Source organism: Staurois parvus, unplaced genomic scaffold, assembly GCF_062004578.1.
Source record: "Staurois parvus isolate SC_StPar_1 unplaced genomic scaffold, SC_StPar_1.0 ptg001797l, whole genome shotgun sequence".
Taxonomy (NCBI): Eukaryota; Metazoa; Chordata; class Amphibia; order Anura; family Ranidae; genus Staurois; species Staurois parvus.
The window spans coordinates 267873-295115 of NW_028319593.1; the positions used below are offsets into that span (position 1 = coordinate 267873).

A 27243-nucleotide genomic window follows, 5' to 3' on the forward strand; every position below is an offset into this window, starting at 1 on the left:
TTGCACTGCAGGTCCTCAGATACAGCTTCCCCTCCAGCAAGGAGAACAGTGAGCAGCACAGTACTGACTGTGACGGAAGTCACTTTGGGTGGGGGGGCCCATGGAACACAGCTCACTTTGGAGAGGTGGGAAGACCCCTGTCTCAGCTCCCCATATCCCTATTATGTGTAAGTCACCCTGTGCCTGTTAGGGGTACAGGGTGATCTGTCCTAATATTGTGTAGACGTGTATAGGTGGGGTGGGGGTTGTGGATTGTTTGCTGTTATGTGGCTGCATCCCATTGTTCTGTTGTTTGTCAGGCTTGGGAGCAAACTATTATGGGATGTATGTGTTTATGTGTATTGGCTTGGTGGGGGGTGTCTCCAGCAGCCCTCCCTACTAATGGGACTGTCTGTTGGTGTATCTCTTGTTACTAAATGTAGATTGCCCCGCCCTGTGTCATTATGCAGGGAGGGGGGATTGTCCCCTGAGTGTATATATCTTGTATCTGTGTTCAAATAAATTAGTCTACATCCTGGTTTACTTCAAGACTGGTGTCGTCTAGTCTTGTATGGTCAGCGGTGGTGTCTGTGGTCAGTGTTCAGACGGGGAAGCGGTAGTCTAACGGAAGTACCCAAGTGCAGTCTGGGGTCGGTTCTGTTACAGTGACCTCACCACATCTTACTGGTGAGACTAGCAGTCAGAGGCAGCAGTGCCTTAGATGATCTTACACTGCAGAGATACAGCCATGAGACTCAAGACACAGGGAGCTGCTTAGGCACAATTAACATTTCTACATGTTCTCTAAGTACCATAGCAATTCTTTGCTTTAGGTGTTCTGGCGCACTTTAAAGATGGCTGCTTCCATACAGAGACACAAGGCAGAACAAGGCACGGCAAGTCTGTAATGGGGAAAAATCAGCTGCAGGGAGCCTCTAAGCAATACTAATGACTAGTCCTCTGCTTGCCTTTTTTGAGCACAGGTCCTCTTTAAAGTGTGTGCCCATCCAATTAAGCTCTCATCAACAATCAGAGATAAAATCCACACGGAAAGCAAGATTAAGCCCCACATGGGTGAAACGGCGCCTTGGGTGGGGTTTTTGTTTTAGGTGGAGATCCAAGCTGAAGCCATTTCTCCTTGACTTTGTATTCATAGTATGTGTGCAGACGGGCGCCATTTTCCTGTAGTCTCCACACATACAGCACATTGACTGGTAGACTTGTACTGTGAGAGATGAGCATGACTGATGACCAGCACTGCATACATAGTTAGAAAATATGGCCCCCTTGCACATGGGCGCAGGAGGTGGTACAACAAAAATTGTGGGTGTATTTCTGCGCCCAGGAGACGTAGATGCCGTATACTACCCCTATAGTAACATATGGCTGTCAGCGGGTTCCCCTTCAACATGTGATATTGTCCATTCCCAGGGTACTCACCATGGTTGGTTCAAACTCCAGAGAGATTCCACCCAAAGCCAGGTCCAGGTTCCCTTTCTTCGTGATGTCCAGGATTAACTTTTCTGTCGGTTCACTCATTTTTCGGATGTCCCACCACAAGACCTGCCGGGAAACATCCACAAATCATCCATGTAGCTGAGCACTTTGCAACCCGTAATTTGCTCGTTTTCTAGGAGTGCCCAGGTCCTTCCATACACACTCTTCCTGGCGCAGAGAGGGGTTTAATTGTCCTATTAAATGTATTTTTTACAATACGAAGAATCAAGCAGCAGGAATGAGACTTCCTTGCTTGGCCTAACAATGATGGGGACACAGAGCACACATGACAGCCCATTCACTGGGCGAGCGTACAATCCAAACGCACACGTTCCTGCGTTAAAAATGGCTGTATGTATAAGTGGGTGCTGCAGCGACCATTGGCTGGAACCAAACAAAGTGTGACCACATGCCTGATGAAGGGGTCCTGCGAGACTCCGAAATGCTGCCTTGCTGTAACTATGGGTCACATGCCTGATGAAGGGGTCCTGCGAGACTCCGAAATGTTGCCTTGCTGTAACTATGTGATCATTTACTAAAACTTTTTGGACCCATATTGGTGATCCTCGGTGTGCTGGTGACATTCCCCCTTGCTCATTCATTGGGCGACACGCAGGAAAGAAGAATTTTGAAATCGCAGTCCACACGGGAACTGAGCTTCCCAGTACGGTTGCAATTTCCAGTGCAGGCGGTGTACCATTAGGATTAATGGCACCTACCCATGGGTCCCATATTTGTGGGTGTTTGCAGCTGACGGTATTTGTGCGTGCCCCTCAGTGACACCACCTACACAAATGTGAACCTAGGGTAAATCCCAACTCCAGCCAAATCCTCTAACATCCATCTAACGGGCCTTTGTATGGCTGTATTCAGGTTTCCATTTCACCAACAGAGATTTCCTGAGGTTACCTGGCCATCTGTGGAGGTGGAAAAACACTCTGTTCCAGTCTTTGATTGGAGCCAGATGACCTTGTATACGGGATCTCGATGACTGTGCTCAATGACAGACAGCTCCACGGGTTGCCCTCCTTTCCGGGTGTCCCAGTACGCTGAAAGGAAAAGCAGTGTGCCATTACATACTGGTACCGTTTGCTACACAACAAAATTCTGTGAAACAGAAATTGCAGCAATAGCTGGTTGCAGTGCTGGGCCTGAACCTGGTCTTTTAAAAGTGTTTAAAATTTTCTGTCATAAGAATCTTCAAATGAGGGAACATCCTCTATAGGTACAGAGATGTTTGTTTACGACTGAAATGTGAGGATCCAATACCAGAACAAGTTTAAGTGGAAGACAGCGCTAGACGGGTGCCACTGGAGGCTGCCTAGCGGCAAGTTACTGTGTGGAGAGTATGGAGGGAATTGATTCCAATGGGTACTATCCCAATTGTAGGTGGTGGGAGATTCCGTTGGGGTCTAGGATTGCTACCTAGTTGTTTATTGAAGATAAAAGTAAACAAGTAGATTGTAAAATATCGTATTGTCTCGATTTTTTATTAACTTGTATTGATGAGAAATGTTCAAATAGAAAGTCCTTCCACTTCTTGCAATTACTCAAAAAGATGATTTAATAATAACGTTGCATAAAATTAGAAATAAAATATTGGCATACAGAATGTTTAAATAATGTCCAAAAAATATATTTAAGTTCTTGATAATAAGATTGTATATATGTATATGTATGTATGTGTGTGTGTGTCTCATCAAGGCTGCAAGCAAAGTGAGCATAAAAAGTCTTTGTTTCAACTCTTAAATGAGCAATCCAGCCCCCACCTTTTCCTCAAAATGGGCTGATATACTTGTAGTCCCACAAAGATAATTGGAAACAGATGTATATATATATATAACAAACCCTCCAGCCTACTTCTCTCAAAGTCTGAGTGTAACTTTATCTCTTACATAGATGGGGGAGGATGGTAGACCAATTGCTACCATATGTGGCTTGAATGTAAAGGAAACCCAAGATATATGTTCATATATAAATTCACAAACTATGAAGTCTAATCACTTACTTTTCCCAATCTAGAACAAATATAAATATAATAACTCAATTATTCTATTAAGATCCAACTCATTCATACTTATGTTAGTACTGTTAATAAGAAGATATTAAGTATTAGGTTAAGGAAAGCTTCTAACATAGATCCAACGCGTTTCGGGGGAATTGCCTCCTTCTTCAGGGCTGTTTTTCTTGCAGAATGATTAGACTCTGAGAGGGTTAAATATATTAGATTTGTGGCTCTGCGTTGTAGAGCGGAAACAGCCTGCAGAGCCCTGAAGAAGGGGGAGGCAATTCCCGCGAAACGCATTGGCTTTTACTTGGTTACTTTTATCGTCAATAAACAACCATGAGATTCATCAAGTGAGACTTTTTTTTAGACATTGGGCGCTCCTCTCCAATCATCCAAGTACTACTGGAACAGACCACTTTTTGTGAACTTTTTCCACAGGACAGAGTTGGGCAATGATTCCCAGAGGAGCAAACGTCCTTGTTGGATTGACCCAATCCTCATAGATTGCCCATTTTATTTGTTCACGAATGGGAAATGCCTCTTTAGACTTAGCAGGCCTTTTTGTCCACAAAGTCATGGTGAGACGGAGGAGAATCAAGTGCAAGTCAGCATATTATGTGAAGCTGTAACATCAGAAGAGAGATCTTCTGCAGTGGCCCCTAACATCGCCTCTGGGCCCTCCGTTCCCCCATGGCTGCGTCTTCTAGAACAGGCATGTCGGGATCTCACTCAGGTAGAGACGGTGGGGGTGGGGAAGGAGCCCAGAGATTTTGAGCTCTGGATAGTGATGGTTGTCATAAAAGCCAACAGTTGTCAAGAAATTGTGACATATTTTCATAAAAGTGTCTTAGTCAGGTAGGTCGCTGTCACGGTCCACCCACACGCACACGCCCACAGCGACTAGCTAACCGAGGCGCGCACGTGCGGCCGTGACTTGGGGTAAGAGGGAATAAGGGGGACTTAATCTGATATATATACGTATATAAGACTGGCCGTGATACACTTTCACAGCCCGCACTACCTCTTGGCCACCACCGGAGGGAGACTCCACTCCAATCCTGCTGGCCGACCACACACGGGCAGACACAAATCTTATATACAATCTGGTGCACTAATTAGAGTTGAGGAGCAGCCTAGCAATCGCACACCCTTCTAGGGTTCCTCCAGCTATCCTCCAAGCTAGAACCCCGGTGTTATCACCCTTCCACTGTCCACACACCCCCACACCAGACACACCACAAACGGTAGCTGGCCACCACCCAACAGTTTATCCGCAGAACGGTCTGTTGGGACACCACACACATACAGATCTCCGTCTGGCAGACCTGTTATCTTTACAATCTGCCAACACGCAGCGCAATTGCATACAGATTGGCAATGAGCTTGACCGAGCGTATAAAGACACTAGAATACAATACAATCTAATCTCTCCAATCTAATCTCTCCAATCTAATCTCTCTGGAGATATGAGGCCGAGCTTAAATACACAGAAGTCACTTATTAATTTTAAGATTTAATATCCCGAAAGTGGGCGGAGCATAAAATATGTAAAAAGTATAAAAAGTTACAGAAAATACAAAAAAATACAAGAAGACACATATAGACTATTCACTATAAAATAAAAGGGCAATAAAACAGAAATAAAACTTTTACCGAGAGTTATCCTGCGACCGGAGCAAGTCAGAGAAAGTCCGCGATCCGCCAGTCAATGGGACGGGCTCCATACGAATCACCCCTTCCATATCTCAGGGTCCTCAATTTATGGGAATATGGATGTGGGCTGGACATCAGTCCTCGGCCAATCAACCCTGGGGGTGTTCCTGTACCAGCCCACAGGACGTTCTGGGTGCTGAACTGCCCAAAGTCGATTGGACCAGGAACGGCTTGAATCACCAAGTCAGGGATTGAATTTCCGACACCAGCACATCAGTCCGATCGCGACAGTACCAATCACTGTTCAGCTGTCGCGATCCGGCGCCACATAACCATTTCCTGCATTTTTCTGGCATTCTACATAGACCACAAATACGGTTTTTACATGCAGATGTAGCCCACAGAGTGCCCAATCAGAAGGAAGTATTTTCATCTCTCTGCGACTTATAATTTAGCTTTTATGAGAGATTAAATCTATTCCTTTGATCTGCTAATATACTTTAAAGCTCCCCAGACACATCGGAGCCCCCCTGGTCTCTTGCAGCCGAAACATCTGGCGTTCCTCTTTTAAACTTCAGGAAGGTGGCAAAGTCTTAATATATATGCAGGTGACAAATCTTATTGGCACTTAGGTGTCACTTCCAGCCTGAGGAAGCTGCTCTGTCTTTTCAGATGCTAATGGGTGACCATATGTCTCTGAATACCTCAGACTGAATACATCTTTAATAACAAGGAATGAAACGATTACATATTGCTACTGATCACATCTCAGCTACTCAAATCTGTACATTTATGTGACAGTCGCTTGCTGCGAGCCTGAGATAGAGTTAGAATTGGATGCAGATCTCGGTGTTAGCAGGGCCGGTGCTACACTATTTTGCGCCCTAAGCAAGACCAGCTACTTGCGCCCCCCCCCCCCAAAATAATACTTTTTAAAAACAATAGAAAATATTAATTGCTTCCTGTCCGCCCTAAAGCAGAAGTACTGCTACAGGGCGGCACGGGTGCGCAAAATCATGTATATATGCATTTGCAGGTAGGGGGCGCGCGGCCGCAGCTGTCATTCACCGGGTCCCGGCCGGTGATTACTTGCCGCTGCCCGGTGACTGCTGAGAATCTCAGATGGGGTGGAGAACGGTTTGTAAACAAAACAGTTCTCTCCCCTGTCAGCAAATGCACACTGCTTTGTATGGCTCTGCATAGCAGCGTGCTCACAGTGAAACACACGCAGCACACAGTTAACCCTTTGATGGCCCCAGATGATAACCCCTTCCTGCCCAGTGTCATTTGTACAGTGTCAGTGCTTTTTATTAGCACTGATCACTGTATTGGTGTCACCGAGGATGTCCGTGAACAGGGAGGGTGATGGGTGCAGTTAGGGAGGGGGCAATTACTGGAACTGATCCCATGTATGACTCTCCTGCAGCAGCGGGAGGCAGAGGAGAAGAAGCCAGCTTTCAGCTGCTGCAGAGAGAGCCATAGAGGGGATCAGTTCCAGTAATTGCCCCCCCCAATCCCCGCCATGCCGATCACCGTTCCTGCCTATATCTGTTTTGCCCATCTGCCTGAGCCCCCCTACTGGCCTGGGCCCCATACGGACTGTTGGTACCCCCTTATCCATGGCCTTGGGTGTACCTAAATAGTGTGCAGTGAGTATAAATAAAACCCCCATTATGACCCTCTGTATAGACCCCCCCAGGGGCGGACTGACAACTCATGGGGCCCCCGGGCAATAGGGGATCATGGGGCCCCTGTGTCCTTGGCCACACTCAAAAAAGCCTATAGAAAAGGTACCAGGGGCATCTCATGGGGCCGCCTACTGACCCCGGGCCCTCAGGCAGTGCCTGAGTGCTCGAACGGTCAGTCCGCCCCTGGACCCCCCCCCATCCCCACTTACTGATCTGCCCGTTGTAGCAGCCGCCAACCAGGATGTGAGAGTCTTTGGGGTTGTACTCCAAGCTGACCAGCGGTGAGACGGGTTTCAGTGTCAGTTCTGGTTTGTTTGGATTTTCTGGAAAAAAAAGATGGGGGAGAAAAAAAATGTTAGTTTCCCTGGAGGACACAGAGAACATTAAGGGTTCATTGATCTTTTCACATCATAATATTAAGGTCCAAATGTGAGTTCATTCCACACTTGTTTCAGGGGCTGTGCCTCTTCATCAAGGCTTTGAAGAAAATGAAACCATGAATCGGTGGGCTCACAATTCAATCTATAATTGGGTGTAATTGGAATGAGTTTGCACACGGCTGCTGACAGCAGCCACGGGGCCCCAAATGGCAAACCTGACAGACCCCCCCCCCCCCAAAAAAAAACACAGTTTACTATGCTTCAGTTACAAATGAACACAGTGAGTGATCAGTACCAAACACTCATTGTGTTCATTCTGGAAAGGAAGGGGCAATTACTGGAACCGATCCCTGTATGGTTCTCTCTGCAGCAGCTGGAGGGAGAGGAGAAGAAGCCGGCTTCCAGCTGCTGCAGAGAGAGCCATACAGGGGATCGGTTCCAGTAACTGTCCCCCACACTGTGCTGATCACCCTCCCTGCCCACGTCCAATTCACATAGCTGCCTGGGCCCCATACAGGAGGACTGGTGGTACCCCCTTATCCACGGCCCTGAGTTTGCACAGCAACCTGTCAGCGGGTGGTTCAAGCATCCGTGAAGGGGGTGGAGTCACAGTCTCGAAAACACATTAGGCTTTGCAAACAATTTATCAATGGGATAGACTTGTATCTGAACTTGGATATCACAATGTGGCGCTTCAGCTCTAAATGAGTCCCCCCCCCCCCCCCCCCCACACTTCAAGGTGGTTGTGGAATCCTTATGGTGTGCACAACGCGTTTCAGGGGCTTTACCTCTGCCCAACAGGACTTGGGGGGAAAAAACCGAAACAATAAAATGGTGTATATGGACTCAACGTTCGATGTATAATTGGATGTAAATGACTGCACAGCAATCCTTCAGCAGCTACTTTACAGTAATTGGTGGCCAAGAAGCAGCGTTGGCCAATGCCACAAAGAAGCCCAGTGCGGTGTTGCCAGGCATGGTGTCACCGGGGTTTTTTGCATTGGCTTCTTTCTGGCTACCTGGCCATGCAGCTAATTTCTGGATCATCGTATTGTGCTTGTTGAAACACCCACACCGTCTTTTTCCAGAGCAGTCTGAGGTCACCTGTGGGGGATTTTCTTTGTATCCCAAACAATTCTGGCAGTTGTGGCTGCAATCTTTCTTGGTCTACCTGACCTTGGCTTGGTATCAAGAGACCCCCAAATGTTCCACTTCTATACAGGTGATTGAACAGGACTGACTGGTATATTCAAGGCTTTGGATATCTTTTTATATCCTTTTCCACCTTTATCTTCCATTACCTTGTTACGCAGGTCTTTTGAAAGTTCTTTTCTGCTCCCCATGGCTCAGTATCTAGCCTGCTCAGTGCATTCATGTGAGAGCTAATAAATTCATTGACTAATTATACACTGACAATGATTGCAATTTAAAAAGCCACAGATGTGGGAAATTACCCATTAATTGCCATTGTAACCTGTGTGTGTCACTTGTGTGTCTGTACCAAGGCTGGGCATTCCGGGGGGGGGGAACTCCTGATCATTTCGGTGATTTTTGTTATCATTAGGATTTAAAAAGGAGCCAAACAACTACATTATATTGCCAAAAGTATTGGGCCAGCCCTCCCAATCATGTGATTCAGGTGCTCCAATCCCCTCCAATCATGTGATTCAGGTGCTCCAATCCCCTCCAATCATGTGATTCAGGTGCTCTAATCCCCTCCAATCATGTGATTCAGGTGCTCTAATCCCCTCCAATCATGTGATTCGGGTGTTCCAATCCCCTCCATATCATGTGATTCAGGTGTTCCAATCCCTTCCATATCATGTGATTCAGGTGTTCCAATCCCCTCCATATCATGTGATTCAGGTGTTCCAATCCCCTCCATATCATGTGATTCAGGTGTTCCAACCCCCTCCATGGACACAGGTGTATACAATCAAGCCCCTAGGCATGCAGACGGCTTCTACAAACATTGGTGAAAGAATGGGTCGCTCTCGGGAGCTCAGTGACACCAAGCGTGGTCCCGTGATAGGTGGCCACCTGGGCAATAAGTCCATCCGTGACATTTCCTGGCTACTAAATATTCCACGCTCAACTGTTAGTGGGATTATAACAAAGTGGAAGCAACTGGGAACAACAGCCACTCAGCCACCAAGTGGTAGGCCACGTCACATGACAGGGCGGGGTCAGCGCATGCTGAAGCGCACAGTGCGCAGAAGTCACCAACTGTCTGCAGAGTCAATAGCTAAAGACCTCCAAACTTGGTGTGGCCTTCAGATGAGCCCAACAACAGTGTGTAGAGAGCTTCATGGAATGGGTTTCCATGGCCGAGCAGCTGCATCCAAGCCTTCCATCACCAAGTGCAATGCAAAGCGTCGGATGCCGTGGTGTAAAGCACGCCGCCACTGGACTCTAGAGTAGTGGGGACGTGTTCTCTGGAGTGACCAAAAAAAATATTTTCTATTTTCTCGATGATATGACTTGTGTGAGAATCTGATCAGGTGGGTGTCCTCACCGATATCCCAGATGTAGGAGTCGTAACTCATGTCTTTGGGGGCTCGCTGAAACTCCAGACAAGAGTAGGCCACGGCCAGCTTCCTGCTGCCATCTGGGTGCCAGGAGAGGTGGGTGGCGGTGCGCTTGACTTCACTGGGGTCCCTGTTGGCATAAAAATGATATATTACCAAAACTGGAATTTTACAGACCAAACACACAAGTGCGGCTCTAATCAAACATACAAACTCTATAAAGAGGTTAACAGCCACAACAGATCTGCAACATATTCATTGACATTTTCAGGCTCTCTCCAGTGTTGTCACTGCCCCTCCCCCTGAAGTGGCCATGTGGAAGGGAAGTACATGAAAATCGCCTCTTCAGAAGTTAGATCAAATATTTATTGTTCGTGGAAACATTCAAGAGAACACCAAGATGTACACCCACCGGCCACTTTATTGGGTTCACCTGTTCAATGGCTCGATAACACAAATTGCTGATCAGCCAATCACATGGTGGTATTGTCATGGTGTGGGGGATCCATCCTGCCTTGTATCAATCGTTCAGGCTGGTGGTGGTGGTGTCATGGTGTGGTGGATCCATCATGCCCTGTATCAACGGTTCAGGCTGGTGGTGGTGTCATGGTGTGGGGGATCCATCCTGCCTTGTATCAATGGTTCAGGCTGGTGGTGGTGGTGTCATGGTGTGGTGGATCCATCCTGCCTTGTATCAATGGTTCAGGCTGGTGCTGGTGGTGTCATGGTGTGGTGGATCCATCCTGCCTTGTATCAATGGTTCAGGCTGGTGGTGGTGTCATGGTGTGGGGGATCCATCCTGCCTTGTATCAATGGTTCAGGCTGGTGGTGGTGGTGTCATGGTGTGGGGGATCCATCCTGCCTTGTATCAATGGTTCAGGCTGGTAGTGTCATGGTGTGGGAGATCCATCCTGCCTTGTATCTACGGTTCAGGCTGGTGGTGGTGGTGTCATGGTGTGGGGGATCCATCCTGCCTTGTATCAATGGTTCAGGCTGGTGGTGGTGTCATGGTGTGGTGGATCCATCATGCCCTGTATCAACGGTTCAGGCTGGTGGTGGTGTCATGGTGTGGGGGATCCATCCTGCCTTGTATCAATGGTTCAGGCTGGTGGTGGTGTCATGGTGTGGTGGATCCATCCTGCCTTGTATCAATGGTTCAGGCTGGTGGTGGTGTCATGGTGTGGGGGATCCATCCTGCCTTGTATCAATGGTTCAGGCTGGTGGTGGTGGTGTCATGGTGTGGGGGATCCATCCTGCCTTGTATCAATGGTTCAGGCTGGTGGTGGTGGTGTCATGGTGTGGGGGATCCATCCTGCCTTGTATCAATGGTTCAGGCTGGTGGTGGTGTCATGGTGTGGGGGATCCATCCTGCCTTGTATCCATGGTTCAGGCTGGTGGTGGTGGTGTCATGGTGTGGTGGATCCATCCTGCCTTGTATCTATGGTTCAGGCTGGTGGTGGTGTCATGGTGTGGTGGATCCATCCTGCCTTGTATCAATGGTTCAGGCTGGGGGTGGTGGTGTCATGGTGTGGGGGATCCATCCTGCTTTGTATCAACGGTTCAGGCTGGTGGTGGTGGTGTCATGGTGTGGGGGATCCATCCTGCCTTGTATCAACGGTTCAGGCTGGTGGTGGTGTCATGGTGTGGGGGATCCATCCTGCCTTGTATCAATGGTTCAGGCTGGTGGTGGTGTCATGGTGTGGTGGATCCATCCTGCCTTGTATCAATGGTTCAGGCTGGTGGTGGTGTCATGGTGTGGTGGATCCATCCTGCCTTGTATCAATGGTTCAGGCTGGTGGTGGTGGTGTCATGGTGTGGGGGATCCATCCTGCCTTGTATCCACGGTTCAGGCTGGTGGTGGTGGTGTCATGGTGTGGTGGATCGATCCTGCCTTGTATCAATGGCTCAGGCTGGTGGTGGTGGTGTCATGGTGTGGGGATCCATCCTGCCTTGTATCCACGGTTCAGGCTGGTGGTGGTGGTGTCACTCGTTACACCCAAGGTATGCAGAATACCACCTCTGAACGCACAACACGTCCAACCTTGAAGCAGATGGGCTACAGCAGCAGAAGACCACACCGGGTGCCACTCCTGTCAGCTAAGAACAGGAAACGGAGGCTACAATTCGCACAGGATCACCAAAACTGGACAATAGAAGATTGGAAGAACGTTGCCGGGTCTGATGAGTCTGGAATTCCCTAGAGATGGTTGTGTGAAAATCCCAGGAGATCAGCAGTTTATGAAATACTCGGAGTGACAGAGAGATGAGCTCATCAATCTGCTGCTTCTCCTTTCACTGTCCAGTAACAGGATGGGGGAGGGACAATGAGGGTTGTTTGCAGATCTGCACAGAAAAACCCTGACAGACAGGGCTGTGCTAAGTGGCAGAGCTGTGTAAATCTCAAGACTGGATGGACAGAGAAACAAATCCTTTGTTAGGTAAAGCTGCCCCCATCGGTGTATTCAGCTGTGTGCCTGGAGTTCAGCTTTCACCCTTCCCTATAAAATGTCACCGTCCGCCTGAGTTCCATAAGGTCACGGGGGTCAAACTGGCGGCCCTCCAGCTGTTACCAAACTACAAGTCCCATGAGGCATTGCAAGGCTGACAGTTACAAGCATGACTCCCAAAGGCAGAGGCATGATGGGACTTGTAGTTTGGCAGCAGCTGGAGGGCCACTGATCTGATACCCCTGCTTCAGAACTACAAGTCTCATGAGGCATTGTACAACTGACAGTTACAAGCATGACTCCCAAAGGCAGAGGCATGATGGGAGTTGTAGTTTCCCAACAGCTGGAGGGCCACCGGTCTGACACCCCTGCTTCAGAACTACAAGTACCATGAGGCATTGCAAGATGGACAGTTACAAGCATGACTCCCAAAGGCAGAGGCATGATGGGACTTGTAGTTTTGCCACCACTTTGACACCCGTGCAGTAGATGAAGCATAGGCAATGCTCTGCATAGACACATCAGCCATGGCGCCCAGAGATATGTACATTAGGGCCCGCCATGAGATATGTACATTAGGGCCCGCCATGAGATATGTACATTAGGGCCCGCCATGAGATATGTACATTTGGGTACGCCTAGAGATATGTACATTAGGGCCCGCCATGAGATATGTACATTAGGGCCCGCCTAGAGATATGTACATTAGGGCCCGCCATGAGATATGTACATTAGGGCCCGCCATGAGATATGTACATTAGGGCCCGCCTAGAGATATGTACATTAGGGCCCGCCTAGAGATATGTACATTAGGGCCCGCCATGAGATATGTACATTAGGGCCCGCCTAGAGATATGTACATTAGGGCCCGCCTAGAGATATGTACATTAGGGCCCGCCTAGAGATATGTACATTAGGGCCCGCCTAGAGATATGTACATCAGGGCCCGCCTAGAGATATGTACATCAGGGCCCGCCATGAGATATGTACATTAGGGCCCGCCATGAGATATGTACATTAGGGCCCGCCTAGAGATATGTACATTAGGGCCCGCCTAGAGATATGTACATTAGGGCCCGCCATGAGATATGTACATTAGGGCCCGCCATGAGATATGTACATTAGGGCCCGCCATGAGATATGTACATTAGGGTCCGCCTAGAGATATGTACATTAGGGCCCGCCATGAGATATGTACATTAGGGCCCGCCATGAGATATGTACATTAGGGCCCGCCTAGAGATATGTACATTAGGGCCCGCCTAGAGATATGTACATTAGGGCCCGCCTAGAGATATGTACATTAGGGCCCGCCATGAGATATGTACATTAGGGCCCGCCTAGAGATATGTACATTAGGGCCCGCCTAGAGATATGTACATTAGGGCCCGCCTAGAGATATGTACATTAGGGCCCGCCTAGAGATATGTACATTAGGGCCCGCCTAGAGATATGTACATTAGGGCCCGCCTAGAGATATGTACATTAGGGCCCGCCTAGAGATATGTACATTAGGGCCCGCCTAGAGATATGTACATTAGGGCCCGCCTAGAGATATGTACATTAGGGTCCGCCTAGAGATATGTACATTAGGGCCCGCCATGAGATATGTACATTAGGGCCCGCCATGCTTCCATTCGTCTCTGTGTAGATTCACCTGAAGACATGAATGGTCTTGGCAGTCGGAGCTTCATCCACCCCCTCCAGTTCCTCCTCTTCCTCCAAGTACTCCTCATATATATTGATGGCGTTGTTCTGCTTGATGCAATGCTCCATCACCTGGGATGACAAGAAAACACGGCCTGTAAATCTCCACCTGCGGCTGTGCGTTCTCCTATCGCTGAAGAGGGAAATAATTCACAGAGCAGTGATGTCTACAAACCGCATCCTACTCCTGAGGAGACCTCAGGAACGTCCCAAAGCCCAAATCCCGCTCATTTCTCCTATATTCCAGCAATACTGACCTTCAATCCGGATCTGCCTTGCAGTACCCTTCCTCCGCCACAAGATGTCCTTAGTCTTCCAGACCGAATGATACCCAATGGTGCTCAACCTAGAAGACTGAGGACATATTGTGAGTGCAGAGCACCATGGGCCCGCCCCCGAGGTGCTGTCAGTGCCGGGACAAGGCCATCCAGAGCCCACCACCCACACAAGATATATGAGCATTATGTGTCAGGGAAAATCCCCCCCCCCAACAAAAATCGACCAAGAATCTGCATGCTTACCCTCCAAGCATGAATTACCCCTTCTCCCAGTACAAATCTGCCCCCTTACTGAAACCGTCCCTTCCCAGCAAAAATCCCCCCCCCCAGTTCAAATCCTTTCTCTCCCTTTATGCCCCCAGCAAAAATCCCCCCCCCAGCTCAAATCCTCTCTCTCCCCATATGCCCCCAGCAAAAATCTCCCCCCCAGCTCAATTCCTCTCTCTCCCCATATACCCCCAGCAAAAATTTCCCCCCCAGCTCAAATCCTCTCTCTCCCCATATGCCCCCAGCAAAAATCTCCCCCCCAGCTCAAATCCTCTCTCTCCCCATATGCCCCCAGAAAAAATCTCCCCCCCCAGCTCAAATCCTCTCTCTCCCCATATGCCCGCAGAAAAAATCTCCCCCCCAGCTCAAATCCTCTCTCTCCCCATATGCCCTCAGCAAAAATCTCCCCCCCAGCTCAAATCCTCTCTCCTCATATGCCCCCAGAAAAAATCTCCCCCCCCAGCTCAAATCCTCTCTCCTCATATGCCCCCAGCAAAAATCTCCACCCCCCAGCTCAAATCCTCTCTCTCCCCATATGCCCCCAGCAAAAATCCCCCCCCCCCCAGTTTAAATCCTCTCTCTCCCCATATGCCTCCAGCAAAAATTGCCCCCCCCCAAACAAAAATTGAGCACTAATCTGCATGCTTACTTTCTAAGCAGAAATTCCCCCTCCTCCCAGTACAAATCTACCCCTCCCTTCCCAGCAAAAATCTTCCCCCTCCCCCACGCTCAAATTCTCTCTCCCCCCATATGCCCCCAGTAAAAATGATAAAGTTGCTCTCATTCAGATTCCCTCTGCACAGGACACAGAGAAACAAACAGAGATTTCTTCACAATAACAAAAGGTCGGAATCTGCAACAAAGTTTGTTACAATCCCTGAGATGTACAGAGATCACCCAGAGGGGGCGGGGCTTTTCCTTAACAAAAGTGGATTTACTCTTTCATTTCCCTGCAGTCTGCACTAAGATACAAGTCAGATTTTGGGCATCCCCTGCAACAAAAATGTCATTTTTGGTGAGATATTCCTAAAGGGAAATCACATCTGAAGGGATGCAGACCCCGCCACTTTCCTCATTAGAACCCTGCAGGTGCAGCAGCTGATTGATGATGATAAAGTCGCTCTCATTCACATTCCCTCTGCACAGGACACAGAGAAACAAACAGAGATTTCTTCAGAACAAAAAAAGGTTGGAATCTGCAACAAAATTTGTTACAATTCCCGTGATGTGCATTGATCACCCAGAGGGGGCGGGGCTTTTCCTCAACAAAAGTGGAGTTACTCTTTAAGAAAACTCGATATTTAATGGTGTTCAGAGATTGTCTGCGGCGATTCCTTACGCTCCCCAGCTGGGTGATGGTGGCGATGTAATGGTCGTCCTTCTCCACTTTCTTCCGGTATCGGGAGGTCTGTTCCAATTCTTGCGGATTTATGTCTTTAGGCCACCCCCCTTCCACGTGGTTCACCCCTCGAACCTCCATTTCAAACCGCTCCGTGTTCACCTGCCAGGAGACAGAAAGGTCATTAATACCGAATTCCGGTGTGATTGTGACACCCCCCCCCCTTGACCTTCACAATCCTGCAGACCGGCAGAATTATCACCCCCCACTGTGATACCACCCTGCGGCCCCTCATCACGGCTGTGTCCTGTGTCCATCGGGGGATGGAACCTCAGCAAGTGGCGTCTGGCAGCCAGCGGTACAAATCTTCTTCTGCAGCCTGTCATTGACTCTCGGCCTCTTCACATTGTAGGGCCCTCTGCACCCATGTAGGGGCCCTCTGCACCCATGTAGGGGCCCTCTGAACCCATGTAGGGGCCCTCTGCACCCTTGTGGTCGGGGTATTAGGAGAGTATATAGGGGGGGGACATTTAGGTGCAGACGGGGGTTAGAACCTCTGACGGTTTGTACTGCAGTCTGTGTCCCTTTTAGGGACAATCTTGGTCTATGGTTACCCCGGTGTTGACCAGAGGGGACATTTTTTAGGGACCCTTGTTCCGGTGACAGCTGAGTAGGGGGGGATTTACCTCTCACTTCCTGTTGAGTCTACAGGACAGAAAGTCAATGAAAATTTCTCAAATTGGATCAGAAAACTGAGGGTCTTGAACCTCTTGCTGCTGGCATAGGGGGCGGGCTTTAATGCCTATGCGCTGCCCGTATGCCTCTATGGGCAGCATGACTTCTATGCTGGGAGCGACCCGGCACAGGGACTGAGCTGTCAGACACTAATGATTGGGAACTGGCGGGACTGACTCCTGATCATGTGACCACTGACAGACGATCACACTGATCACATGACTAGGCAGACCTTCCCTCCCCCTCCCAGGCCCAGCTAAAGGGACGCCGGGGCAGACAGGAAGGGATTAAACGTTAAAGTGGTATCACCTCCTTGGCATCAAGCGTACCCAAATATGCAGCTTCTTGGCGGCTGGGCATTGGCCTCGATGGGCCGCATATTTGCGCACCCAATGTAAACAAAAGGTGTGCAGAGAGCGTGCGCCCTGTGCACTCCCGGCACATTTAGCGGCACCTCATGGAAAGGTTGCGATCGCTACCTTTCCAATCATGTGACCCCCGTGCCAGCCAATCACAGCGGTCACAAGTCCCTCCCACCTCGCCTCCCGGCATCACAAACCCCTTAAAGGGATTAAAGGTTACGATTTTTGTTTAAAAAAATAACAAACCCGCCTATACTTACCTGCTCTGTAATGGTTTCCTCTTCTCGGGTCCCCAGCAGGCGCTCCTAGCTCCTCCCACTTGGTCAGTGCCCCCAGTAGCCAGCCTCTGTGGGGGGCACTGGTGCGTGCTGGCTCTTGAGTCCAGCTCTATACGTCCATAAGAAACATAGAGCCACGGCTCACCCCCAACCCCTCCCCTCTCTCCTCATTGGTCCACTGGCTGTGATTGACAGCAGTGGGTGCCAATAGCCAATGAGAAGAGAGTGCCCCAGGACAGCACCACTTGATCGAGAGGGGGCTCAGGTAAGTATTAGGGGGGCAGTGGGGGGAGCAGCACACAGCAGGTTTTGCATAGAATACATGAAGGTAATAAGCCTTCATCCTTTACAACCACTTTACCTCCAGGCAGATATAAAACCACAAATGTGTGGCAGAGCTGTGTAGATCTCAGGACTGGATGGACAGGAATACAAATCCTCTGGTGGGTAAAGCAGCTGCCATATAGACAGTAGAGGATCTGTTTGCCTGGAGCTCCCCTGTAACTATTCCCTGCTCTATCCAAAATGACAAATCAAAGTTTTGGCTTTAGTGCCGGTCATACCGGGTGCGACTTGCCATGCGATCTGCCATGTGATGAGAGTTTCAAACCACATGGCAAGTCGCACCCTATCGTCCGCAATTAAAGAGGTCATATCGGTGCGATTCCAACTTGGTCGGAGTCGAATCGATTCAGAAAGTAGCGCATGCGCTGCTTCAGGTGCGACTGGCATAGACAACTGTGCATTGCAAGCCGCAGATTTCCTGCAAGTCGCACCTGAAGTGAGAATGACATCCGACTTGGTGCGACTTCACTGGAGGTCCCACTGTATAAAAGTCGTGTCGTTGTGACTGGGGACTTATGCCGGCCATAGATGGGTCAAAAATCGGCCGATTTTCAGGTCGTTAGTGGGTTAATAGGTCGGCCGTTTTTCGGGATTTTGGCACAGTTGGAAAAAATCGGCCAACTTTGCCGATTTTCGCGGCAATGATGGGCAAAGAAGAGGAGGAGGAAGAGGAAAAGAAAGAGGAGGAAGAAGAGGAAGAGGAGGAAGAAGAAGAATTCCAGTCCTCTATTATATTTGACATGAAAGTCTTGCGGTTGCAACAATGTATCCATTTGTATCTGAATAAAACCATCTGTATCCAAAATGGATACAAATAGATACATTTGTTGCAATCGCAAGACTTTCATGTCAAATATAATAGCGGGGCTCTCTGCAGGGACAGAAGTAATACTCTGCTATTATATTTGCCGGCTGTAGACGGGACAAATTTTTTTACGACGGGACGATTTTTTTTACCGTTGGTGGTAACGTTGGCCGATTGAACGACCGATTTTTCATTTAAAAAAAAAAAAAAAGGCCGGTTTTTGCCCTGTCTATGGCATGCATTAGAGACACTATACACCCCAAAGTATAAATCCTGGCCAGCAGTCCCTGGACCTCCTGACAAATGTGTGGCAGAGCTGTGTAGATCTCAGGACTGGATGGACAGGAATACAAATCCTCTGGCGGGTAAAGCAGCTGCCATATAGACAGTATAGATGATCTGTTTGCCTGGAGCTCCCCTGTAACTATTCCCTGCTCTATCCAAAATGACAAATCAAAGTTCTGGCTTTAGTGCCGGTCATACCGAGTGCGACTTGCCATGTGACTTGCCATGTGACTTGCCATGTGATGAGAGTGTCAAATCGCATGGCAAATCGCACCCTCTTGTCCGCAATTAAAGAGGTCATATCGGTGCGATTCCGACTCGGTTGGAGTTGAACTGATTTAGGTGATTCAGGTGCGACTGTCATAGACAACTGTGCATTGCAAGACGCAGATTTCCTGCAAGTCGTACTTGAAGACGCGATGACAACCGACTTTGAAATGGTGTCACTTCACTGGAAGTCACACGGTTTTAAAGTCGTATTCGTGTGACCGGGGACTTAGAGGGACTATACACCCCAAAGTATAAATCCTGCCCAGCAGTCCCCGGACCTCCCGCTATGGGTGACTGCGGCAGCGTGGTACCTCGTGCTCGGACATGTCGTGGGCGCACTGGATGCTGACGTCGCACGGATTCCGCTCTATGAAGTTCAAGGCTTGCGAAGGGTCCGGCAGGATGTCCACATGGAGCTCCGCTGGGCGGTCCGAGAAGTTGCACTGGCGACCGAACTCGCTCCGCTTCCGCATGTAGACGTAAACGATCTCCATGGTGGCTGCAGGGAAGAGGCAAAGGACAAAAAAAGCAGATTTAGTTCGATGTAAACCGATCACATGTTCAAGTCATTTCTAAAGTCATCTTCGATGTATTGAATCTGCAATAATAACCCCCTTCTGCAGGGGGGTGCCGCCCTTGAAGGGGGTCTTAAGGTGTTGTGATCATGTGATAGCTGTGATTGGCTGCCACAGGGATCAGGTGATTGCGAACAGTGAGTGGGAGCTGCTGGTCACAATGCTGGAGGCACCAAGGGAGCATGCTCCAGCACAGACCGCTCACCTACAGTGAAGGAAATGCGTATTTGCCCCCCCCTGATGGTGAATGTTCGCCCCTCACACAGAAACGATCGGTCTAACAATGGAATGTTCGCCCCTCACACAGAAATGATCGGTCTAACAATGGAATGTTCGCCCCTCACACAGAAATGATCGGTCTAACAATGGAATGTTCGCCCCTCACACAGAAACGATCGGTCTAACAATGGAATGTTCGGTGTAACACTGAGAGACAGAATACAACAACAAATTCAGCAGAAATGCGTCTAACAAATGATGACGGATCTGCATGTTCATAGTGCAGACAATGCGCTGCAATTAGATCAGTACAGAGAATGCGCAGAATGCGGCGATCCTGTTCTAGAGCCGGAGGTCAGGCCATTGTCGGGGCGGCAGGTGACCCCAACACTCCAGCTGGAGAGTCAGACATGAGCCCCCCGAGTACGTAGATGCTGCCGCGCTCAAGTTTTTTCCATGAAAGCGCTATAAATAATCTATATGCCGAATCTCGGGCAAAATGTGCGCCAGCGACATGGGCTCCCCCCTATCCCAGCATGGGGGGGGGTAATAAATAGTCAATATTATCAATAGAGTTCAGATAAAGCTCCTCAGTGACAGGTTCTCCTCACTCCCAGCCTCTCCTCCCCCCTCCAATAATCAATATTATCAATAAAGCTCCTCAGTGACAGGTTCTCCTCACTCCCAGCCCCTCCCCCTCCAATAATCAATATTATCAATAAAGCTCCTCAGTGACAGGTTCTCCTCACTCCCAGCCTCCCCTCCCCCCTCCAATAATCAATATTATCAGTAAAGCTCCTCAGTGACAGGTTCTCCTCACTCCCAGCCCCTCCCCCTCCAATAATCAATATTATCAATAAAGCTCCTCAGTGACAGGTTCTCCTCACTCCCAGCCCCTCCCCCTCCAATAATCAATATTATCAATAAAGCTCCTCAGTGACAGGTTCTCCTCACTCCCAGCCTCCCCTCCCCCCTCCAATAATCAATATTATCAGTAAAGCTCCTCAGTGACAGGTTCTCCTCACTCCCAGCCCCTCCCCCTCCAATAATCAATATTATCAATAAAGCTCCTCAGTGACAGGTTCTCCTCACTCCCAGCCTCCCCTCCCCCTCCAATAATCAATATTATCAATAAAGCTCCTCAGTGACAGGTTCCCCTCCCCCTCCAATAATCAATATTATCAATAAAGCTCCTCAGTGACAGGTTCTCCTCACTCCCAGCCTCCCCTCCCCCCTCCAATAATCAATATTATCAGTAAAGCTCCTCAGTGACAGGTTCTCCTCACTCCCAGCCCCTCCCCCTCCAATAATCAATATTATCAATAAAGCTCCTCAGTGACAGGTTCTCCTCACTCCCAGCCCCTCCCCCTCCAATAATCAATATTATCAATAAAGCTCCTCAGTGACAGGTTCTCCTCACTCCCAGCCTCCCCTCCCCCCTCCAATAATCAATATTATCAGTAAAGCTCCTCAGTGACAGGTTCTCCTCACTCCCAGCCCCTCCCCCTCCAATAATCAATATTATCAATAAAGCTCCTCAGTGACAGGTTCTCCTCACTCCCAGCCTCCCCTCCCCCTCCAATAATCAATATTATCAATAAAGCTCCTCAGTGACAGGTTCCCCTCCCCCTCCAATAATCAATATTATCAATAAAGCTCCTCAGTGACAGGTTCTCCTCACTCCCAGCCTCCCCTCCCCCCTCCAATGATCAATATTATCAGTAAAGCTCCTCAGTGACAGGTTCTCCTCACTCCCAGCCTCCCCTCCCCCCTCCAATAATCAATATTATCAGTAAAGCTCCTCAGTGACAGGTTCTCCTCACTCCCAGCCCCTCCCCCTCCAATAATCAATATTATCAGTAAAGCTCCTCAGTGACAGGTTCTCCTCACTCCCAGCCTCCCCTCCCCCCTCCAATACTCAATATCAGACATCCCCAGATATCAATACCTGATCACTGACCTCCAATCTGATCTCCAGACCCCACACTGCAGATCCCGGGCTGTTTACTGTATCCTAGCAACGGCCGGGGACTCCGGAAACTGCTCTCACCGACCGAGCATGTGCAGACAGAGACTGCGTGACTCGCTCCGCCATGTTGGATGAGGGCAAAGGAAAGTTCGATTTCCTGAAATCTCTGTAAAACATCACTTGTCTCGGGCAGACGTTTACCGGGAAACAAATGTCCGTCTATGAGGCGTGACAGAAAGGAATATTCCGAGCCCGCGACTCGGACAGGAAGTGACGGAGATGTGTAGTTCTCACAGATCGCCACTAGATGGCAGCAGAGTACAGAAAGTGTGGAATTCATCATAGAAAAAGTTTTGTAAAACATTAATTATATAAATAATCATTTCTTTTTAAAAAACAATCATATATATATAGTTAAAAAATTTATATATATATATAGATATATATATAGTGTTCAGAACGTTATATAAGGGCAGTCACACCAATACTGATTACAGGATATGGGGGGAGGGGGTCACCCCAAATAGTGATTGGATTTGGATTCCTCTTCTCCTCCTTTACTCTCCACTTTAGTAATTGATAAAAAAATAAACTATTAACACTTCGATTTCTGAAAGCATTCTTCAGTCACAGCATTTTTCACACCCGCCTAAGACTGGGGTGTGTGTGTGTATATATATATATACACTATATTGCCCCAAGTATTGGGCCTCCGGCCTTTCCACACACATGACCTTTAATGGCCCCCCAGTCTCAGTCTGTAGATTTCAATACTGAGTTGGCCCCACCCTTTGCACCCACATGACCTTTAATGGCCCCCCAGTCTTATGCAGGCCATAGATGGGTTGAAAATCGGCTGATTTTTCGGCCGAAAATGAAATCGACCGATTTTCGGATCGTTAGTGGGTTAATTGTTCGGCCGTTTTTCGGTATTTTGGCAGATTTTTTTTATCGGTAAAATTGGAAAAAGATCGGCTGATTTTGCCGATCGGCTTATTTTCGTGGCAATGATGGGCGAATCGGCCAATCTTTTTACATATAAAAAATCTGTGCATGAGCCATGACCTGCAAGAGGAAGACAAAAAGAAGAGAAAGAAGAAGAGGATGATGAAGAAGAAGAGGAGGATGATGATGAAGAAGAGAAAGAAGAGGATGAAGAAGAAGAGGAAGAAGAGGATGATGATGAAGAAGAGGATGATGAAGAAGAGGAGGAAGAAGAGGATGAAGAAGAAAAAGAGGATGAAGAAGAGGATGAAGACAAAGAAGAAGGGGAAGAAGAGGATGAAGAAGGGGAAGAAGAGGATGAAGAAGAGGAAGAAGAGGATGAAGAAGAAGAGGATGAAGAAGAGGATGAAGAAGAGGATGATGAAGAAGGAGGATGAAGAAGAAAAAGAGGACGAAGAAGAAGAAGGGGAAGAAGAGGATGAGGAAGAAGAGGATGAAGAAGAAGAGGAGGAAGAAGAAGAAGAGGATGAAGAAGAGGATGATGAAGGAGGATGAAGAAGAAGAAGAGGAGGAAGAAGAGGATGAAGAAGAAAAAGAGGAAGAAGAAGAAGAGGAAGAAGAGGATGAAGAAGAAGAGGAAGAAGGATGAAGAAGAGGATGAAGAAGAAGAGGATGAAGAAGCAGAAGAGGATGAAGAAGAGGAAGAAGAAAGGATGAAGATGAGGAAGAAGAAGAGAAGAGGATGAAGAAGAGGAAGCAGAAGTGGATGAAGATGAAGATTGGGCCCCGTTGTTGGTGTCATTAGAAGGAATTTTACCTCATCATTGGGTCCCATTGTTGGTGTCAGTAGGGGGAATTGTGCCCCACCATTGGTTTCATTGGGCCCTATTGTTGGTGTTTTTGGGAGGAATTTTACCCCATCATTGGTGTTAGTGGGAGCAATTTTGCTCCATCATTGGGAGGAATTGTGCCTCATCAATGGTGTCATTGGGTCTCATTGTTGTTGTCGTCATTGGGCCCCATCAGTGGTTTCATTGGGAGGAACTGTACCCCATCATTGGTGTTTTTGGGTCCCATCATTGGTGTTAGTGGGAGGAATTGTGCCCCATCATTGGTTTCATCGAGCTGCATTGCAGTTGTCATTGGTAGGAATTATATCCCATCCTTAGTGCTACTGGGCATCATCACTGGTTTCTTTGGGAGGAACTGTACCCCATCGTTGGTGTCATTATGAAGAATAGTGGCCCATCATTGGTGTCATTGGGCCCAAACATTGGTTTCAGTGGGAGGAATTGCGCGGCATCATAGGTGTCATTGAGAGGACCTGTGTCCCATCATTGGATGTCATTGAGAGGAATTGTGCCCCAATGAAATAGCAGATGAAAAAGTACCTCAAGGGCCAATCAAAGCAAGAAAAAGGGCCACATCTGGCCTCTGGCTTGGAGACCACTGCCTTAGTACACCCCTCCCCCCTTTAAATAACCAGAACACCACATTCAGTCTGTAAGCATTTTATTCTTTTTATTATTATTTTGAGGATTGTTGAGAAAGACAATAAAAAATAAAGCACTTGTCCAAAAAATTGGACATTTTCTTTCTTCCGTAACACAGGTAAAAACAAAGTAGTCGCAGTATTAACAATGCAGCTTCAGGGGGCGCTGGAGCTGTGACTGTCTGCAGAGCCACCGCATGATGGAGGCGTGTCCGTGACCACACTGTCCAATCAGAGCACAGCGTATGCACCAAGATACACGAGAGGATTGTTGGAGAAGAGATGATACAATGCTGCATTTTAGGAAAGGTCCACAAAGCCGACTTCATATGGTAGAACTCGATCTAAAACACATTGTTTTTTAAAGGTGGACCGGAGAAGGGTCAGAATAGCTTTCTATTGTTACCACTCCCCATTTGGGAAATTCATCTTACTTCCTGTTGTGTTACCTGGACAGGAACTGAAGTCTCCTCGGTGGGGGCAATAAAAACTTGGGTGTGCGAGGAGGAAAACGCCAAAAGCACAAAGTGTAAAGTCCAGCTTTGATCTTATAAAGCAACTAACGCGTTTCAGCCGGCAGGTCTCCCTTCATCAGGGCTTGGTACTGATACCATTGGAGGGGTACTAAAAGGTGATTTGTCTGCCCTTGAATTGTGTTTTGAAGGTTTAACCACTTCCCCTCCGGCCCATGTATATCAACGACCTCCCTGCCCCCTGCTTGTGCACGCTCCCTGGGACACAGTGGAACACCGATCGCTGTACAGGACCTCTGTGCGAGGTCTCAATCATGTGATCACTGATTGGCCAATCAGTGATCACATGAACAGTAGTAAGCAAGATGTCACTTCTGCCATCATTGCTTATTACGTGTGAAGTCTGAATGATCACAGAGATCACATGGTACATGGCTATTAACAGCAGCCTTGTACCATGTGACAAGCTGTGACCAATCACAGCTCTCACAGTATTTCTCAATGGCTGCAGGAATGCAGACAGAGAGAAAGAGAAATGATTCCTCTTACAGCCTTTATGGGTATAAAAGCAATTAGTGTTAAAAAAAAAAATAAAATCTTCATCACCCCCCACAAGTAGTGCAGTGTCACCATGGTGACCCTACTGCTAGGGTGACAGTATGTAAACAAAAAAAAATAGTAATATAAAAAAATAAAATAAAAATGTAAAAAATTTTTTGAAAAACTAGAATTTTTGGTTCTAAACTAATTTGGGTTATTTTATTTATTTTTTTACTAAAAAGATAACGGAATAAATTTTGGCCAAGATTTATGAAGAAAGATTTATTTGCAAAATTTTATAAGAAAAAACACTTTCAAAATTTTTGGACTTTTTCATTTATATAGCAAAATAAATAAAAATCCCAGCGGTGAATAAATACCACCAAAATAAAGCTTTATCTGTCTCAAAAAATTGCTAAAAAATTCATCTGGGCACAGTGTTGCATGACCGCGCAATTGTCATTCAAAGTGTGATAGCGCTGAAAGCTGGCTTGGGGGGGGGGGGGGAAGTGTCCGGACTGGAAGGGGGGGGGGGAGTGTCCGGACTGGAAGGGGGGGAGTGTCCGGACTGGAAGGGGGGGGGGGGGAGTGTCTGGACTGGAAGGGGGGGGGGGAGTGTCCGGACTGGAAGGGGGGGGGGGGAGTGTCCGGACTGGAAGGGGGGGGGGGGGGGAGTGTCCGGACTGGAAGGGGGGGGGGAAGCGTCCGGACTGGAAGGGGGGGGGGGAAGTGTCCGGACTGGAAGAGGGGGAAAGCGTCCGGACTGGAAGGGGGTTGAAAGCGTCCGGACTGGAAGGGGGTTGAAAGCGTCCGGACTGGAAGGGGGTGGGGGGGGGGAAGTGTCCGAACTGGAAGGGGGGAAAGTGTCCGGACTGGAAGGGGGGGAAGTGTCCGGACAGGAAGGGGGGGAAAGTATCCGGAGTGGAAGGGGGGGGGAAGTGTCCGGACTGGAAGGGGGGGGGGGGGGAAGTGTCCGGACTGGAAGGGGGTGAAAGTGTCCGGACTGGAAGGGGGGTGAAAGTGTCTGGACTGGAAGGGGGGGGGGGGAGTGTCTGGACTGGAAGGGGGGGGGGGGAAGTGTCCGGACTGGAAGGGGGGGGGGGGAAGTGTCCGGACTGGAAGGGGGGGGGGGGGAAGTGTCCGGACTGGAAGGGGGGGTGAAAGTGTCTGGAATGGAAGGGGGAGAAAGTGTCCGGACAGGAATGGGGGGGAAAGTGTCCGGACTGGAAGGGGGTGAAAGTGTCCGGACTGGAAGGGGGTGAAAGTGTCCGGACTGGAAGGGGGGGAAAGTGTCCGGACAGGAAGGGGGGGAAAGTGTCCGGACAGGAAGGGGGGGAAAGTGTCCGGACAGGAATGGGGGGAAGGTGTCCAGACTGGAAGGGGGGGAAAGTGTCTGGAATGGAAGGGGGAGAAAGTGTCCGGACAGGAATGGGGGGGAAAGTGTCCGGACTGGAAGGGGGGAAAGTGTCCGGACTGGAAGGGGGGGAAAGTGTCCGGACAGGAATGGGGGGAAAGTGTCCGGACAGGAAGGGGGGGAAAGTGTCCGGACCGGAAGGGGGGAAGGTGTCCGGACCGGAAGGGGGGGAAAGTGTCTGGACTGGAAGGGGGGGAAAGTGTCCGGACTGGAAGGGGGGGAAAGTGTCGGAACTGGAAGGGGGGGGGGGGGGGGGGAGTGTCCAGACTTGAAGTGGTTAAAGGGTGTCCCATCATCAGGGCTGAAGATGCTTAACTGGTATCTGGAGTCCTAATGAAGGGTGGCCCTTTGAACCCCCAAAACGTGTTGGCTTTATATAATACAAGTATCTAAATAAAATGAAAATTTGGACTCTATAAGTTCTACTTTAGGCTCTTTCCTCCTCGCACCCCCAGTCCCTAATTGAACCAACCTTCAGCCACCAGTCCTGGAGGAACTGGCCAAGTAGAATCCCTCCCACCACAAAGCTTAGGACCCGAGTCCCAGCATTTACCATGTTGAGGGGTTCATTCACACGGGTGGTTTAGAGTCAGTTTACCAACATTCAGGAAGCGATAATCCCGCCTCCTGGAGGCCAGATTCTCTTTTTACACTCCAAGGAGGATTTGTCGTTAAAATGGCGACCACGATGGCATGCCGAGCGATTAACACACACTTGTGGGATGGTCCTACTACCTTCAAAGGGAGAGTTCGGCAGGCAGCACC

General features: G+C 48.8%; 1 protein-coding gene across 3 annotated transcripts in view; it reads right to left on the minus strand.

Annotated features, from left to right (window-relative positions):
* Positions 1 to 21831, minus strand: part of DNAI2 (dynein axonemal intermediate chain 2) — a 43243-nt gene extending 21412 nt beyond the window's left edge. Inside the window, exons 1-8 of one of the 3 annotated variants that reach the window (XM_089663892.1) lie at positions 21606 to 21831; positions 19163 to 19350; positions 15772 to 15933; positions 13838 to 13959; positions 9721 to 9863; positions 7035 to 7148; positions 2386 to 2525; positions 1420 to 1542 (exon numbers count right to left, since the gene is read on the minus strand). In XM_089663892.1, the coding sequence (XP_089520018.1) occupies positions 1420 to 1542; positions 2386 to 2525; positions 7035 to 7148; positions 9721 to 9863; positions 13838 to 13959; positions 15772 to 15933; positions 19163 to 19345 (987 nt within the window). In that variant the 5' untranslated portion in view covers positions 19346 to 19350; positions 21606 to 21831. Of the gene's footprint in view, positions 1 to 1419; positions 1543 to 2385; positions 2526 to 7034; positions 7149 to 9720; positions 9864 to 13837; positions 13960 to 15771; positions 15934 to 19162; positions 19351 to 21593 lie in introns of all 3 variants that reach the window. The other 2 variants (XM_089663890.1, XM_089663891.1) reach the window with 2 other exon arrangements.
* Between the last annotated feature and the right edge of the window lie 5412 nt (positions 21832 to 27243).